This window comes from Gopherus flavomarginatus, chromosome 23 (assembly GCF_025201925.1).
Source record: "Gopherus flavomarginatus isolate rGopFla2 chromosome 23, rGopFla2.mat.asm, whole genome shotgun sequence".
In the NCBI taxonomy this organism is placed as follows: Eukaryota; Metazoa; Chordata; order Testudines; family Testudinidae; genus Gopherus; species Gopherus flavomarginatus.
Window position 1 is genome coordinate 17,551,064 of NC_066639.1, and position 16,208 is coordinate 17,567,271.

The following is a 16,208-nucleotide window of genomic DNA, read 5'->3' on the forward strand; positions in this document are numbered from 1 at the left end:
CATCCCCTCCCACACAGCAGCGAGCAGACCGGGGAAAAGGCAATGAACAGAGACCTGCTCCCGTCCACGGAGCGACTGGAAGGACTAGGGCTGCTGGCTGGAGGAAGAGACGACTCCGGGGGCACCATACGACACGGGGCTGTAAAACCAGGCCTGGCGGTTCCTCCTTCCCCTCACACCTGAGCCAGCAGCACCTGCCAGCGGGGTTAACACAAACCAAAGGAAGCCGTGGTTGGCCACACAACTAACCTGTGGGACTCCCTGCCAGGGGACAGAGGTCAAACCCCAGCTCAGTGCCTGGAGGGCAGCCCCCCATGCTGGGTGTCCCTATGCCCGGACAAGACACCAAGGGGATTCCCCCCACACTGTTACCCTGTTCTCTGCAATCCCCCTGGAGTCGTGGGACCAGCCAGCGTCAGACAGGACACAGGGCAAGACAGACCATGGGGCTAACCGAGCTTGGGAGCTCATGTTTGTAAGGAAGAGGATGTAATGCAGTTAGAACATAGGGGGTCAGAAGGGAACCCAGGAGTCCTGGCTCCCAGCCCCCCCTGTTCCAACCCACCAGCCCCCACTCCCCTCCCAGAGCCAGGGGGAGAACCCAGGAGTCCTGCTCCCAAGCAGATGTCCCCAGTCCCAGTGCCACGCTGCCTCGGTTTCTCAATGCCTGGCCTGTCTGCTTGTGCCCTTTGCCCAGCCCTGGGCTGAGTTTGCAGAAAGATAAATGTTTAACTGGCCCCAGGCCAAGGCCCTGGGCCCACCAAGCCCCCACCACCTTTGAGTGCCTCAGGGCAAGGGACTGGCCTTTCAGTCAGGACTCCTGGGTTCTCTCCCTGGCTCTGGGAGGGGAGTGGGGGCTGGTGGTTAGAGCACGGGGGGGCTGGGAGCCAGTACTCCTGGGTTCTCCCCCGCCAGGCTCTGCCCCTAAGTTGCTGTGTGACCTGAGGCAGGGTGGAGGCAGCACTCCCCTCCCTACACAAACCCTGGTAGCCCATCACCCCCTGCCTCATACTCCTGGTGCCACCCCCCAGCGCCCCCCCTTCCCCCCCCACAGAGCACGCCAGCCAACTGCACAGGAAGGTCTTTTATTGCACGCCCCATGGGGCTGGAGTTAGTTTGGCCCAGTAACCAGGGAGCTGGCACCAGGCCGGGGGGGGGGCAGATGCTGCCCAGACAGCCCTGGGGCCCACAGCCACAGTTGCACAACCACTGCCCTATTGCAGTAGGGTGAATCCAGGGGGGGTGGGAGTGGGGGGGCAGGAGAAAGGGCAGTCTCTGCCCCCCCATACCCTCTGACTCAGAGCGAGGCTGGCTGGCAGCACACCCCACAGCCCCTCCCCTGCCCCACACCCCTGCTGATGGGCAGCCAGACCCTGGGGCAAAAGTGGGGGGGGCAGGGAGCAGCCCAGCCTGGCCCAGGGGGTTGGGGTTCCTCCAAGTTCCCCCTGTAGGGCCCCCTCCCCACTGAAGGGGGAACCAAAACAAGCCTCCAAGGGCTCCCCATGGGGGGGAACCAATAAGAACTGCCCCCCAGCAGAGCAGCCCCCGGTGCTCCCCACAGGGCCTGTCCCCCACATCAGGGCCCTGGCATGGGGGGCAGCGCCCCTAGATGAGATTGAGGTGCTTCTCCGGGGGGACCCCGTACTTGGTCTTGTGCTCCTCGAAAAGCGCGATGAGCCGCTCCAGGTAGGTGGCGTGGAGCCGGTCGACGGCCTGGTGGGACGGGCAGGGCGTCCTGGGCACCAGAATGGGCGCCCCCACTGGGGGAGGAGACAGGGTTAGCGGCAGATCCCCCCCCAGAGACGCACCGGTAAAGCCTGGCTCTGTATGGGGCAATAGTAATGATCCCCTGGGGCGGGCATGGGGGGACTGGGTCAGAGAACAGCTGGCAAGGCCCCCGTCCTGCCAGACACTGCAGACAGACACGCCCCAGCCGCCAGCTCCCCCCACAGCCCAGCTGGGGTCTCTTCCCGCTCCCCGCCCCCACCACCGCCCCCCCGGCACACAGCTCCCCGCTACTGCTGTTCAGCACAGGATGTGCCAACTTCAGCACCCCAAACTTGCTGCAGGGAGAGAACCCAGGAGTCCTGGATCCCAGCACCCCCCTGCTCTAACCATCAGTCCCTACTCCTCTCCCAGAGCCGGGGACAGAACCCAGGAGTCCTGGCTCCCAACGCCCCTGCTCTAACCCCCCAACCCCCACTCCCCTGCCAGAGCTGGCAGGAGAACCCAGGAGTCCTGGCCCCCATTCCCCTGCTCTAACCCACCAGCCCCCACTCCCCTCCCAGAGCCGGGGAGAGAACCCAGGAGTCCTGGCTCCCAGCCCTCCCTGCTCTAACCCACCAGCCCGCACTCTCCTGCCAGAGCCAGAGAGAGAACCCAGGAGTCCTGGCTCCCAGCCCCCCTGCTCCAACCACCAGCCCCCACTGCCCTCCCAGCACCGGGGAGAACCCAGGCATCCTGACTCCCCGCCCCCGGCCCGGCTCACCCACGGTGTGGATGGGGCGCCGGAAGGGCAGCAGGCCGAAGCTGTACTGAAAGACGCCGCGGGCGTGGAACAGGGGCAGCGCCAGCCCCATGAGCTTCTGCAGCCGCTCCTGGACGGCCCGAACCAGCGAGCCCCGGGGGTTCGGCACCTGGTGGAACAGCTCGTTCTCCCCGAAGGAGAACACGGGCACCAGGGCGGCGCTGCGGGGAGAGGGGCGGGTCAGGGGCGGCCTCCCGGAGCCATGGCCCTCACTCCCCATGTCCTGGCCCCCTTGCACCGGCTGCTGCTCTGCCCGGGACCCCTCCCCCAGATGCCTGCCCAATGCCCCTCCTCCAGCCCCTGCCCAATGCCCCCCTCTCCTCCAGCCACTGCCCCCGATCTGTGCCCTGCCCTATGTCCCCCTCTCCTCCAGCCACTGCGCCCCTGGTCTGTGCCCTGCCCTATGCCCCCCTCTCCTCCAGCCACTGCGCCCCTGGTCTGTGCCCTGCCCTATGTCCCCCTCTCCTCCAGCCACTGCCCCCCTGGTCTGTGCCCAGCCCGATGCCCCCTCTCCTCCAGCCACTGCCCCCGATCTGTGCCCTGCCCAATGCCCCCCTCTCAGCCAGCAACTGCACTCAAGCTGTGCCTGGCCCAACACCCCCCTCTCCTCCAGCCACTGCCCCCCCCATCTGTGCCCTGCCTGATGCCCCCTCTCCTCCAGCCACTGCCCCCCCCATCTGTGCCCTGCCTGATGCCCCCTCTCCTCCAGCCACTGCCCCCCCCATCTGTGCCCTGCCCTATGCCCCCCTCTCCTCCAGCCACTGCGCCCCTGGTCTGTGCCCTGCCCTATGCCCCCCTCTCCTCCAGCCACTGCGCCCCTGGTCTGTGCCCTGCCCTATGCCCCCCTCTCCTCCAGCCACTGCGCCCCTGGTCTGTGCCCTGCCCTATGCCCCCCTCTCCTCCAGCCACTGCGCCCCTGGTCTGTGCCCTGCCCTATGCCCCCCTCTCCTCCAGCCACTGCGCCCCTGGTCTGTGCCCTGCCCTATGCCCCCCTCTCCTCCAGCCACTGCGCCCCTGGTCTGTGCCCTGCCCTATGCCCCCCTCTCCTCCAGCCACTGCGCCCCTGGTCTGTGCCCTGCCCTATGCCCCCTCTCCTCCAGCCACTGCCCCCGATCTGTGCCCTGCCCAATGCCCCCCTCTCAGCCAGCCACTGCACCCAAGCTGTGCCCGGCCCAACACCCCCCTCTCCTCCAGCCACTGCCCCCCCATCTGTGCCCTGCCTGATGCCCCCTCTCCAATACCCCCCACTCCTCCAACCACTGCCCCCCTGATCTGTGCCCTGCCCAATGCCCCCCTCTCCTCCAGCCTCTGCCCCCCGATCTGTGCCCAGTTCAACACCCTCTCCCCAATACCCCCCATTCAGTGCCCTGCCCGACGGCCCCTGCCCAATGCCCCCCACTTCTCCAGCCACGGCCCCCCCATCTGTGCCCTGCCTGATGCCTCCTCTCCTCCAGCCACTGCCCCCGAGCTGTGCCCAGCCCAACTCCCCCAGCCTCTGCCCCCCATCTGTGCCCTGTCTGACTCCACCAACTCCTCCTGCCTCTGCCCCCCATCTGTGCCCTGCCCGATGCCCCCTCTCCAATACCCCCATTCAGTGCCCTGCCCAATGCCCCCCCACTTCTCCAGCCACTGCCCCCCCAGTCTGTGCCCGGCCCGACATCCCCTCCCCAGTGCCCCCCACTCCTCCAGCCACTGCCCCACAGTTCCAACATCCCAGATCTGTGCCCCTCCGGACACCCCCCCGCTCCACCCTGCTCCCCCAGCCCCCCACACCTCCCCTGCACATCCAGCCCTCAGGATTCCTGCATCCCCACCTGCCCCCAAGTCCTCCCCTGCTGCACCCCTCCACTTTGTCACCCCCTCCCCAGCCCCCTGAAATCCCGAGCCCCCGCATACCATAATCCCATGCGTGTCAATTCCATGCCCCCCCAGGAGTCCCCCCCAACCTGAGCCATTCCCGCTCCCTTCCTCCACCGCCCCCCCCAGCCATTCCCCGCCCCCAGCTCACCCGTGCTGCAGGGCTGCCTTGATGAACCCCTTGCGGCTGAGGATCTGGAGGGTCAGTGCCCCGGGCCGGGCTTCCAGCGACTCAGGGGGGCCCCCCACTGCGATCACAGCCACCTGCCCCCCACCCTCGTGGCCCAGGAGGTAGGAGACACTGGCCTTGTCCGAGGAGACCAGACCTGGAGCGAGAAAACAGGACAGTTACCGCGCTGCCTGGGCTGAGAACCCAGGAGTCCTGGCTACCCTCCACCCCACAACTAAACCCCACACCCCTCCCAGAGCAGGGGAGAGAACCCAGGAGTCCTGGCTACCCCGCACCCCTCAACTAAACCTCACACCCCTCCCAGAGCCGGGGAGAGAACCCAGGAGTCCTGGTTCCCAGCCCCTCTGCTCTGACCCACCAGCCCCCACTCCCCTCCCAGAGCCGGGGAGAGAACCCAGGAGTCCTGGCTCCCAGCCCCCCTGCTCTAACCCACCAGCCCCCACTCTCCTGCCCGAGCCGGGGAGAGAACCCAGGAGTCCTGGCTCCCAGCCCCCTCCTGCTCTGACCCACCAGACCCCACTCCCGTCCCAGAGCCAGGGAGAGAACCCAGGAGTCCTGGCTCCCAGCCCCCTGCTCTAACCCACCAGCCCCCACTCCCCTCCCAGAGCTGGGGAGAGAACCCAGGAGTCCTGGCTCCCAGCGCCCCCTGCTCTGACCCACCAGCCCCCCCTCCCCTCCCAGAGCCAGGGGGTGAACCCAGGAGTCCTGGCTCCCAACCCCCCCTTCCCTCCCCGCCCCAGGAGAGAACCCAGGCGTCCGGGCGCGCTCACCCCCGCTCATGATGTAGTCGCGGAAGAGGGGCAGGCGGAACCAGAAGGGCAGCATGAGCAGGTGGGGCGTGAGCCCCGGGAACAGCTCCCCGAACCCCGTGGCCTCGGTGCAGAAGTTCCCGAAGGCGCCGGCCACCAGCACCCCGTGGGGGTGGAACCCGAAGAGGTAATTGCGGGAGGGGTCCAGGGGCGCCGTCTTCACCAGCTGCGGAGAGAGGGGAGGGCTGAGGGGGGGCCCCCAACATGGGGCAGGGAAAGCGGGGGTGTCAAGACACCGCAGGGTAGGGGGACCCCCCAGGATGCAGCAGCCCCCCTGCCAAGGACCACTGGGGGGACACAATAGGGGGCCTGGGGCCCAGCCCCCCCTAAGGGTCACCGGGGGGGACCCGCGATACCGGGCCGGGAGGGGGCAGCCCGGGCTCTCACCGTGATGGGGAAATAGTCACGGAAGTGCCGCCACACGGCCCAGCGGCGGACCCAGGGCGAGCGGCGCCCCCCGCGGGCCGGGGTCTCCCGGTCCAGGTAGAGCCAGGCAGCGTAGAGCAGGGCGGGCAGCCAGAGCTCCCCCAGCAGCGCCAGCAGGAACAGGGCCAGGCAGCACTGGGCTGGGGGGGAGAGGGGGGAGTTAGGGACCAGCCCCCTCTGCACCCAGCCCCCCCCGTGGGGCAGGCTGCTCCCCCCTGCACCCAACCCCCCCCCGTGGGGCTGCTCCCCCCTGCAGCCAACCCCCCCCCACCATGGGGCAGGCTGCTCCCCCCTGCACCCAACCCCCCCCGTGGGGCTGCTCCCCCCTGCAGCCAACCCCCCCCCACCATGGGGCAGGCTGCTCCCCCCTGCACCCAACCCCCCCCGTGGGGCTGCTCTCCCCCGCAGCCCACCCCCATGCACCCAACCCCCCACCATGGGGCTGCTCCCTCCTGCAGCGCCCCCATGTACCCACCCCCCATTGTACCTGCCCCAGTCCCCTCAGGCCTCCCCAACTCCGGTCTGCTCCCCCATGTACCCACCCCCATTGCATCAGCCCCACTCCTCCCCAGGGCTGCTCCTCCCATGCACCCACCCCACATTGCACCAGCCCCACTCCACCCCGGGGCTGCTCCCCCCTGCAGCCCCTCTCCCAAATGCACCCCCAACTCCGAGCTGCTCACCCCAATGCATTCCCCCAACACACCAGCCCCACTCCTCCCCAGAGCGGCTCCACCCCATGCATCATCCCCCAACACACCAGCCCCACTCCTCCCCAGGGCTGCTGCCCCCAGACACCCCGAACTCCAGGGTGTTGCCCCCATGCGTCCCCCCATGTACCCACCCCTGATTGCCCCCAATGCACCAGCCCCAGTTTCTCCCCCACAGCTACTGCCCCCGATGCACCCCCGGGATGCTTCACCCCATGCATGGCCCCCATATACTCCGCATATTCCCTCAATGCACCAGCCCCACTCCCCCCCACAGAGACACCCGCTGCCCCACTCCCCCCCATGCACCCCACAACTGGTGCTTACTTTCCCCTCACCCCCCAAAAAATGCCCCCTCCCGAACTGGCCCTGAGTCCAGGGTGGCACATACCGGCCCTAGGGGTAGGTGCGGGGCAGGAGGCGTCTCTCCCCCCACTCACTCTCCCTGCAGCCCCACAAGCGCTGAGAACAGCAGCAGGGATCCTTCCCCCCCGCAGCAGGTAGGGGGCGCTTTGCAGCGGATGGGGGGGTCATATCTCAGCACCCACCTGGCCCCCTCCCCGCACCTGTTAACACCCCCCCACACACACAGAACTCCAAGCGGGGAGCCTACTTGGGAGACACCGCACAACAGGCGGGGTTAGGGGGCAGAGGAGACACCCCTCAGTCAGCATGGGGGGAGCTCAACTCCCACATTTCAGTATCTGGCGTCCCCCCAGTCACTAGACTGCGGGGGGGTCTCAACCCCCACTCCGGAGAAGGGACCCAGGCGTCTGGGAAGGGGAGCTAAGGCTTAGGGGGGAACCCCGTCCCCCTGCAGAGCCTCCCCTAGAGGGACCCCCCGAGCAGCTGCCCCCCAGCACCCCCCGTACCCCCAGCGCCCCTCACCCAGCGCCAGGAAGGAGAAGACCCATTGCAGGACCGCGGCGGTCTGCAGCCGGCGCCGCAGCGGGAGGCGCAGCGGGGCAAAGCGGATCGGCATGGCCGGGCCGGGCCGACAGCGGGACCAGGCTGGGAGCAGCGTGGGGGGCTGGGAGCGCGGGGCCAGCCTGGGGCATTTAACCCATTGCACCGGCCCCGCCCCCTGAACTGACCACGCCCCCGACACGACCCCTTCTGAACGGCCCCTCTCCCACCTGCGCGGCACCGCCCCTCTGCATTGTCCCCGCCCCTTGCACTGACCACGCCCCTCCCTGCGCCGGCCCCGCCCCCTGAACAGACCACGCCCCCGACACGACCCCTTCTGAACGGCCCCTCTCCCACCTGCGCGGCCCCCGCCCCTCTGCATTGGCCCTGCCCCTGAACTGACCCCGCCTCTTGCACTGACCACGCCCCTCCCTGCGCCGGCCCCGCCCCTGAACTGACCCCGCCCCCTGCACTGACCACGCCCCTCCTGCGCCGGCCCCGCCCCTCTGCACTGACTCCGCCCCTACCCGCGCCGGCCCCGCCCCCTGAACTGACCCCGCCCCCTGCACCAACACCTCCTAAACGGCCCCTGTCCCCCCTAGACGGCCCCTTCCCTCTGCATTGACCCCGCCCCTCCCTGCACCAGCCACGCCCCCTGAACACACCCCTCCTGAACTGCCCCCTCCCCAGACCTGTCCCCTCTGCACCACTCCCTCACCTCCCTGCACCGTCCCCTCCCCAATCCGGCCCCACCCACTGAGGTGGCCCCTCCCTGAGTGACCAGACTGGTTCCCACCCCCACCCCCCGAAACCGTGCCTGTATGATGCCCAAGGGCAGGGGTGGAGTGGGCCTGGGGGCCCTGAGGGTGGGTGAGTCCTGGCTCCCGGACCAGTCGCTATTTTCCCTGTAGAGGGGGCTGTTGCTGATCAAACCCGCCGTGACCCCAGGCTGGCCGGGATCAGAATTCAAACCCACCTGGAAAAGCTGGAGGCCCAAACTCAGCACAGAGCAGGGCCCAGGGCCGCCCGTGGGAAGCGAACCCAAAAGACCGGCCGCGCCCTGGGGGGCAGGTGGTCCCAGGCGTCCCAGCCAACATCACGGGGTGCTGGGGCCTCCGCTCCTCTGGCCCAAGGGAACTTTCTGTGATCAGGGGAGAGCTCGTCTGGGCTGGAGACGAAACCTTCTCTGAGGGCCGGTCGGCGACTGTGGGACAAACTCACCCAGGCGCGAGGACCCCCCTGCGCAAGGTGCTGTTCTCTGCCTGGCTGTCTCTCCCACAAACACCCCCCTCCGGGTACATCCATATTCCCAAACCGCCCCCTACACACACCCCACTGTGCCCAAGCAGGAACGTCCTTAACGCTCTCTGAATACTGTGTGCGTGACTCGGTTTCCCCCGTGTGTTACACAAGTATCTAGGGGGCGGGATCGGTGCAGGGCAAGTGTGATGGCGATGGGCTAACGGGGCACAGAGACCGGCCCATGGTCTGTAGCCCGGCACCCCATGGCTGGGCCTGTCCCCTGCGAGGAGCTGGCCGGAGGGGCTGGGAACGAAGCATCCAGGGGACTGGTTTGCCCAGGAGAGAGTCAAAGCCTGGAGGTGTGGGGGCAGCTGGGGTGGGCCTCAGGGGGCAGAGGCTGAGGCTCTGGGTCCCCTCCTAGACGGACACTGCTGCAGGTCCCTGCTCCCGGTGCTAACAACCTCGGTCCTACACCACATTCCCCATGGCTCAGAACCCGGCTGCCTGTGGGGGGGGGGGGACAGAGCCCTTTTGGGGGTGTCACAGGGGTCCCCGGGGGTCCTACCCAGGGGGACTCACTGTGGGGAGCACACAGGGGGCTGAGGGCTCCCAGGTCAGACACAGGGGCTGGGGGGCTTAGCAGAGGGGAGGGGCACTGAGATGGGGCAGTAAATGCAGGGGGAATTCAGACCCCTGGCGCGGGACCAGGTTGCCCCCCTCCAATGAGGAGGGCAGATTTCACACTGTGTGTGTGTGGTGTGTGTGTGTGTAGCACAGTGGGGGGGGGCAGGTCTCTGCGGAGCAGGCCCAGTGTGTGGGGGTGTCGGGGGTGGCTGGGGGTGCAGACAGTGTGCAAGTTGTGTGACACACACCGCTGCGGTACACACCCACACACTCCAAAGGTCAGACAGGCTTTATTGGGGTGAGGGGCAGGCCAGGCCCTGCCCCTGGACAGACGATCAGACAGACACACACACACAGCCCTGGGGGAGGGGGACAATCCTCCCACGATGGGGGGTCCCAGCTTCCAGCCTGGTCTGGGCCCCACAGGGCTTGGGCCCTGCCCCCCCACATGCTCCTTGGAGAAGAATGGAGGAAACACCTGGAGGGAGACACCCCCAAACCTCCCCCAGGCTCTGCCCCCCCAAACCTCACAATGCAGGCCCCCCCCAGGCCCCCATGTCCAACCCAGCTCCAACTCAGGGACCACCCCCCATTCGCCCTCAATCCAGCTCTCCCCCCTCCCATTACCTGCCCTTTCCCTCCAGGGTGGCCCTTCTCCAGCCCCCAGCCCCTCCCCTGGGGATCCAGGCTCCCCCTGGCCCTAGTGGACCCGGACGGCTGAGTAAAGGGTCTCGTCCGTGGGGGCCCCGCGGGGCTCTGGCTGCCTTGGGGCAGTGCCAGGCTCCGAGAAGGCCAGGGCGGCGTAGAGCAAGCCGGGTTCCTCGGGGTCCGGGGGGCGCTGGGGCTGGGGGACATCCTGGCCTGGAATGAGAGGTGGGGCGTGAGCCGGGCTGGGGACAGCAGGGTATGGCTGGGGGCGAGGGACAGAGGGGGGCTGGGATGAGTGAAGGGATGGGGACTGGAGGGAGGGAGGAGGTTGGATGGGTGGAGGAGGCTGGGGGATGGAGGGGATGGAGGGGGACAGAGATGGGGAGTGAGTAAGGGGGAGGGGGACAGAGAGAGGGAGGGGCGAGGGCAGGGGGGACAGAGGGGAGCTGGGGTGAGTGAAGGGATGGGGGCTGGAGGGAGGGAGGGGTTGGCTGGATGGAGGAGGCTGGGGGGATGGATGGGGTGGAGTGGGACAGAGATGGGGAGTGAGTGAGGGGAAGGGAGATGGAGAGAGGGAGAGGGGAGGGCGGGGGGCCTGGGGTGGATGGATAGAAGGGGTGGGGTGGAGGAACAGGGACAGGGATGGATGGAGTCAGGTAGGAGGGGGTGGGTAGATAGATGGAGGGGGACAGGCAGAGGGGCTGGGGAGGGACAGGCAGAGGCAGAGGGGATGGGGCGGATAGAGGGGGATGGATGGAGAGGGACGGGGATAGAGGGAGATGGAAGGAGGGAGAGAGGGATGGAGGAGGTGGGGCAGAAGGAGGGGGACGGACAGAGGGGACAGGGCAGATGGAGGGGGATGGATAGAGGGGGAGGGACAGATAGAAGTGGATGGGGCAGATGGAGAAGGGGATTGGCAGAAGGAACGGTGTGGATAGAGGGGGGTGCGGTGGGGAGGGATGGGTAAAAGGGACGGTGTGGATGGTTGGAGGGGGATGGGTAGAGGGTTTGGGGCAGATGGAGGGGGGTGGGCAGAGGGGACAGGGTGGCTGGAGGGGGGAGGGACGGGAGAAGGGGATGGGGACGGGGCAGATGGAGGGGGATGGGCAGAGGGGACGGGGTGGCTGGGGGGGGGGGAGGGACAGGAGAAGGGGACGGGTGCCCTTCAGGGGCACCCCAGGGGCTCTCACCTCCCACCCCGATCTCCATGTACTCGCCTCCGCCTTCGGCCTGCAACTGGCCATGTGCCCTCCTGCAAGACAGACCCACGGACAGTCACTGGTGGGGGCCCCCAGGGCCAAGTGGGCCCCAGCCCCCCACCCCCATCGGCACTGGCTGGCAGCTGCGGGGGATGAGTGGGGAGCAGCTGGGGCTGGTGTCACTCGGCCACAGGCCTGATGCCAGGGGGATGGGCACAGCTGCTGAAGACTGGGGCAATCCCCTGCAGAGGTGCTGGAGGCTGCTGCCTCACATGGGGCATAGGCAATGGAGGGTTGTAAATCAGGGGGCACGGGGCTCAGAGGGGCTAATTCAGCCCCCCAAGAGGGAATATGGGCCCCCTGCAGGAGCCCCCCCTGCACCCTTTATTTTTATCTGGGGCCCCAGGCCAGGGGCTGGAGTTTCCAGCTGTCCAGAAACCCCTACGTATGGGGCTCCACAGCTCTGGATCCAGCCCTTCCGCAGCCCCCTTGGGTGCAGGATCAGGCCCCTTGGGTTGGTGGGCAGCGGGGAGCAGAAAGGGGAGACTCACCGGGCCGAGGGGTCTTTCTGCCGACCGCCTGAAAGAAAGGGAGAGGAGTTAATAGCCCCCAGGTACACCCCATGGGGGGCAATGCCGGGGGCAGAGTGTGGGGGGCTCAGGGAGATGGGGGGTGTCTGGGAATAGATAGATAGATAGAGGGGGTGGATGGGAGTGGATGGATAGATAGAGGGGGTGGATGGGGCTAGATGGATAGATAGAGGGGGTGGGTGGGGATGGATAGATAGAGGGGGTGGCTGGGAAAAGATAGATAGATAGATGGGGTGGATGGATGGACGGACAGTCACGCTTTGTATCTCATGATGCAGCAGCGGGAGCAGTGCATTCTGGTTAGGATCACACCTTACTGCCCGTGTCACACTCCCAGCAGGATACACACACGTGCCGGACATGCCTGGCTCAGGGTTTGCCTCCTCTCGCTGTTCCCATCCCTGCAGTGCCCAGGGAATTTCCCACAATGCCTTGCACGGGTACCCGGCTGCTCCCTTGGGGCTGACCAATGAGGGGCTGGATGCCCTGGTGGTTTGTGTCCCCCCACCCCGAGCTGCACCCCCAGGGGTGCCGGTACCTGTTCTCTTCTGGGCTCCATACACGGCCAGCCCGATGATCCCGGCCAGCAGGATGGCCCCCGCCAGCGCCCCCCCAATCACCGGGGCTGCCCCCAGCCCGGCTGGCCGCTGCGTCGTAGCTGTGGCTGGGGTCGTCACCTGCTCCGTCGAGGGGACATGGGTTGTAGAGGCTTGGGCTGGGAGCGAGACCAAGGGGGGGCAGTAGGTCAAGATGTGGCCCCTCGCCCACGTGTGTGCACAGCCAGAGGCACACACTCACACACACAAGCTCTGGCTCTCACACATTCAGCGCACATCCCAGGTGTGCGAGCATGTGCAGCATGTCTGTGGACACCAGGCCCTCCCTAGGAGACACTGTACCATGGACGCACGTGTTCTCACACACACACTCACACGCTTGTGCTTCCCACACCCAGACACCCTCAGCCCTGCACAGTCAGACACACGCTCATTTTGGAACATGCATGTTTGCACACGCACATTCATGCACATCCATCCTTGCACACTCACCAATGCTGCTGCTCTGACACATTCCCACACACTCATTTACACAAACATGTTCATGCATGTGCATCATTGCACACTCACTGCCGCACAACTGACACTTGTTCTGGCACAAACATTCACTCACCGACATACCCCGCTGCTGTGGGATGGGGCCAGAGACCGATCCAGAAAAGGGGACGCCCAGGCGGACGGGGGAGGACACAGCCGGGCATGGGAAGGGATCTCGGTGGGGGTGCCCCTGAGCTCCAGCCATGGGGTGCCATGGATTTGGGGCGCAGTGCTCAGGGAGCTGGGAACACACAGAGGGTCTCAGGGCTGGGGATGGGGGTGGGATTCACCAGGACACAGGAGGGTGTGAAGCTGGGTAGGAGCAGGAGACATGGGGGAAGCCGGGGGGGGGGCACCTGTCACCGTGAGGTTGGTCCCAGGGTGGCTGCGCCAGTGCTCCCATTGGCCATTGTTCGTCTGCACCCGGACTTGGCAGACGTACTCGCTGGTGTCCGACTCCTGCAGCCGGTTGATGTGGATCGAGGCCCTTCGGCTCCCCCATGGGTCCCCGACCAGGGCGATGCGGCCCCTGTAATCCCAGCGGGTGAACCCCTCGGTGTGATTGTAGATAAACTGGCCATAGAATCCCCCTCGTCTCCAGTAAACCCGGAGGTCCCACAGCGGCTCGATCTCACGGGGGTAGGTGAAGGCGCAGGGCAGGGTGACGGAGCCCCCGGCCGGCACCGACAGGGACTCGGGCTGGGTTATCGTGTACCGGGGATCCTGGGCAGCCACTGCAAAGAGCCCCAGAGACACACTCCTGTCACTGCGGCCGGCCCCAGGGTCCCACTCGCAGCCAGTCGGGTGCAGAGGGGACCCCCGGACCCAAGCAATAGGGCAGGTGGGTTTATTATTAGTTGTTGGTATCCTGTCGTGCCTGGGAACCACCACTGGGTGCCCATCGTGCCAGGCATTTCCCCGGGAACCAGGTCACATCCTCATCGCAGGGCTTCCTCCCAAGCAGCTGGAGCTGGGCCCTGTCCCGGATCAGAGCCAGGCCCAGCTCACTCCTTCTGCTGGGGAACAAGATGCCTGGGGAGACGGGCCCCTGGGGAGGCCGGGAGGCCGGGGGAGATGGGCCCCTGGGGAGGCCGAGAGGCCAGAGGTGATGGGCCCCTGGGGAGACTGGGAGGCTGTGGGAGACGGGCCCCTGGGGAGGCCGGGAGACCGGGTGAGATGGGCCCTGGGGAGGCCGGGAGGCTGGGGGAGATAGGCCCCTGGGGAAGCCAGGAGGTTGGGGAAGATGGGCCCCTAGGGAGGCCAGGTGAGATGGGCCCCTGGGGAAGCCGGGGGAGATGGGCCACGGGGAAGTCAGGAGGCCGGGGGAGATGGGCCCTTGGGGAAGCCGGGGGAGATGGGTCCCTGGGGAAGCCGGGAGGCCGGGGCAGATGGGCCCCTGCCCTGAGGATTTGGCACTGGCCGAGCACACCTACCTCCAAGCAGGATCCCCGCCAGGAGCAGCAGGGCTGGGTGTCCCGGTGGCAGCAGCATCTCTGGGTGCACGGGGCTGGGCCTCTGACTCCCCGGAGCTCTGGCCACCCCGCCCAGCACCCCTGACCAGGGCGGGGGCCGGACGCAAGCTGGAAAACAGGACGCGGGAGCTGGTTGCAATACCGCGAGGAGGAAACCGAGGGAGGCGGGTGCGGCGGGGGGGGGGGAGAAATTGGGCAATTGGGCACAGAGCAGACCAGCGTCGTAGTCACTTCCCTTCCACCACCAGCCCCGTGGTGGGAGCTTCCCAGCTGCCCCCGGCCCACACAGCTGGGGTGGGCACTGGGCCCTGGGGTGCAGGGCCAGGTGTCATTCAGGGGATGGGGGCTGCAGGGGGCATGTAGGGCACAGGGGGGCTGGAGGACATGGGGGAATCGTTGGGGCCTGCATAATTGGGTGGGGGGCTGCAGGGGACATGGGAACTCGGGGTAGGAGGGACGCCGGAGCTGTGGGGGAGGGGACTGGGGGGCAAAAGGGATGCTGGAGCTGTGGGGGAGGGAGGAAGGGACGCTGGAGCTGTGGGGGAAGAGACCGGGGGGGGCTGGGGGAAGGGACACTGGAGCTGTGGGGGAGGGGACCGGGGGGGCGGAGTGCCAAGTTGCACTATAATTAGCTGCCCCAGTTCCCCTTTTCCCACGACCCAGCACCTCAGCTGGACCCGCAGAGGAACCAGTGTCTCTGGGCCGGGGGGTATCCCCCCCTGTAGGGGGAGGGGGTCTGGGGACCCCTGCAAATCTGTGGCAGGGCTCAGCGATCACACCGCAGTCCTGGCCACCCCCCGGGAACCACCCCCCAGCATACGGGCCACCACAAAGTCACTAGCACTTGTGAACTGGTGTGAAACCAAACCTCACGGGGCAGCAGGCCGCAGTAACCCGGCTGTGATGGTGACCTGGCCCTTCCCCCCACTCCTGCCCCCAGCCTGTTCCCAGACCCTCTGACCCAGCCAGACTCAGGTTCTGCCCCCAGTTGGCCCCCCAACCTACCCCTCCTCCTCTAACCACCTGACCCCGCTCCTCTCCCAGAGCCAGGGAGAGAACCCAGGAGTCCTGGCTCCCAGCCCCTCCTGCTCTAACCACCAGCCCCCACTCCCCTCCCAGAGCCAGAGAGAGAACCCAGGAGTCCTGGGTCCCAGCCCCCCCTGCTCTGACCCACCAGCCCCCACTCCCCTTCCCAGAGCCGGGGAGAGAACCCAGGAGTCCTGGCTCCCAGCCCCCCTGCTCTGACCCACCAGCCCCTACTCCCCTCCCAGAGCTGGGGAGAGAACCCAGGAGTCCTGGCTCCCAGCCCCCCCTGCTCTAACCCACCAGCCGCCTCTCCCCTCCCAGAGCTGGGGAGAGGACCCAGGAGTCCTGGCTCCCAGGCCCCCTGCTCTGACCCACCAGCCCCCATTCCCCTTCCCAAAGCCAGGGAGAGAACCCAGGAGTCCTGGCTCCCAGCCCCCCCTGCTCTAACCCACCAGCCCCCACTCTCCTCCCAGAGCCGGGGAGAGAACCCAGGAGTCCTGGCTCCCAGCCCCCCTGCTCTGACCCACCAGCCCCCACTCCCCTCCCAGAGCCGGGGAGAGAACCCAGGAGTCCTGGCTCCCAGCCCCTCTGCTCTGACCCACCAGCCCCCACTCCCCTTCCCAGAGCCAGGGAGAGAACCCAGGAGTCCTGGCTCCCAGCCCCCCCCCGCTCTAACCACCAGCCCCCACTCCCCTCCCAGGGCTGGGGAGAGAACCCAGGAGTCCTGGCTCCCAGCCCCCCCTGCTCTAACCCACCAGCCGCCTCTCCCCTCCCAGAGCTGGGGAGAGAACCCAGGAGTCCTGGCTCCCAGCCCCCCCTGCTCTAACCCACCAGCCGCCTCTCCCCTCCCAGAGCTGGGGAGAGAACCCAGGAGTCCTGGCTCCCAGC

The 16,208-nt window shown here is 67.4% G+C and overlaps 2 protein-coding genes across 2 annotated transcripts; both read right to left on the reverse strand.

The window, feature by feature from the left end:
* Positions 1-1,597: 1,597 nt before the first annotated feature.
* Positions 1,598-7,596, reverse strand: LOC127039673 (2-acylglycerol O-acyltransferase 2-B-like). The gene is made up of 6 exons (XM_050933519.1): positions 7,408-7,596; positions 5,771-5,949; positions 5,345-5,549; positions 4,536-4,710; positions 2,489-2,688; positions 1,598-1,760 (listed from the first exon to the last, which is right to left on the reverse strand). The coding sequence occupies exons 1-6, from the start codon at positions 7,499-7,501 to the stop codon at positions 1,606-1,608; spliced, it is 1,008 nt and encodes a 335-aa protein (XP_050789476.1). The 5' UTR covers positions 7,502-7,596; the 3' UTR covers positions 1,598-1,605.
* Positions 7,597-9,565: 1,969 nt separating this feature from the next.
* PILRA (paired immunoglobin like type 2 receptor alpha) lies at positions 9,566-14,425 on the reverse strand. Its single transcript, XM_050933521.1, has 6 exons — positions 14,256-14,425; positions 13,179-13,556; positions 12,267-12,443; positions 11,690-11,717; positions 11,130-11,191; positions 9,566-10,152 (listed from the first exon to the last, which is right to left on the reverse strand). Exons 1-6 carry the CDS (start codon positions 14,311-14,313, stop codon positions 9,992-9,994), a joined length of 864 nt encoding a protein of 287 aa, XP_050789478.1. The 5' UTR covers positions 14,314-14,425; the 3' UTR covers positions 9,566-9,991.
* Between the last annotated feature and the right edge of the window lie 1,783 nt (positions 14,426-16,208).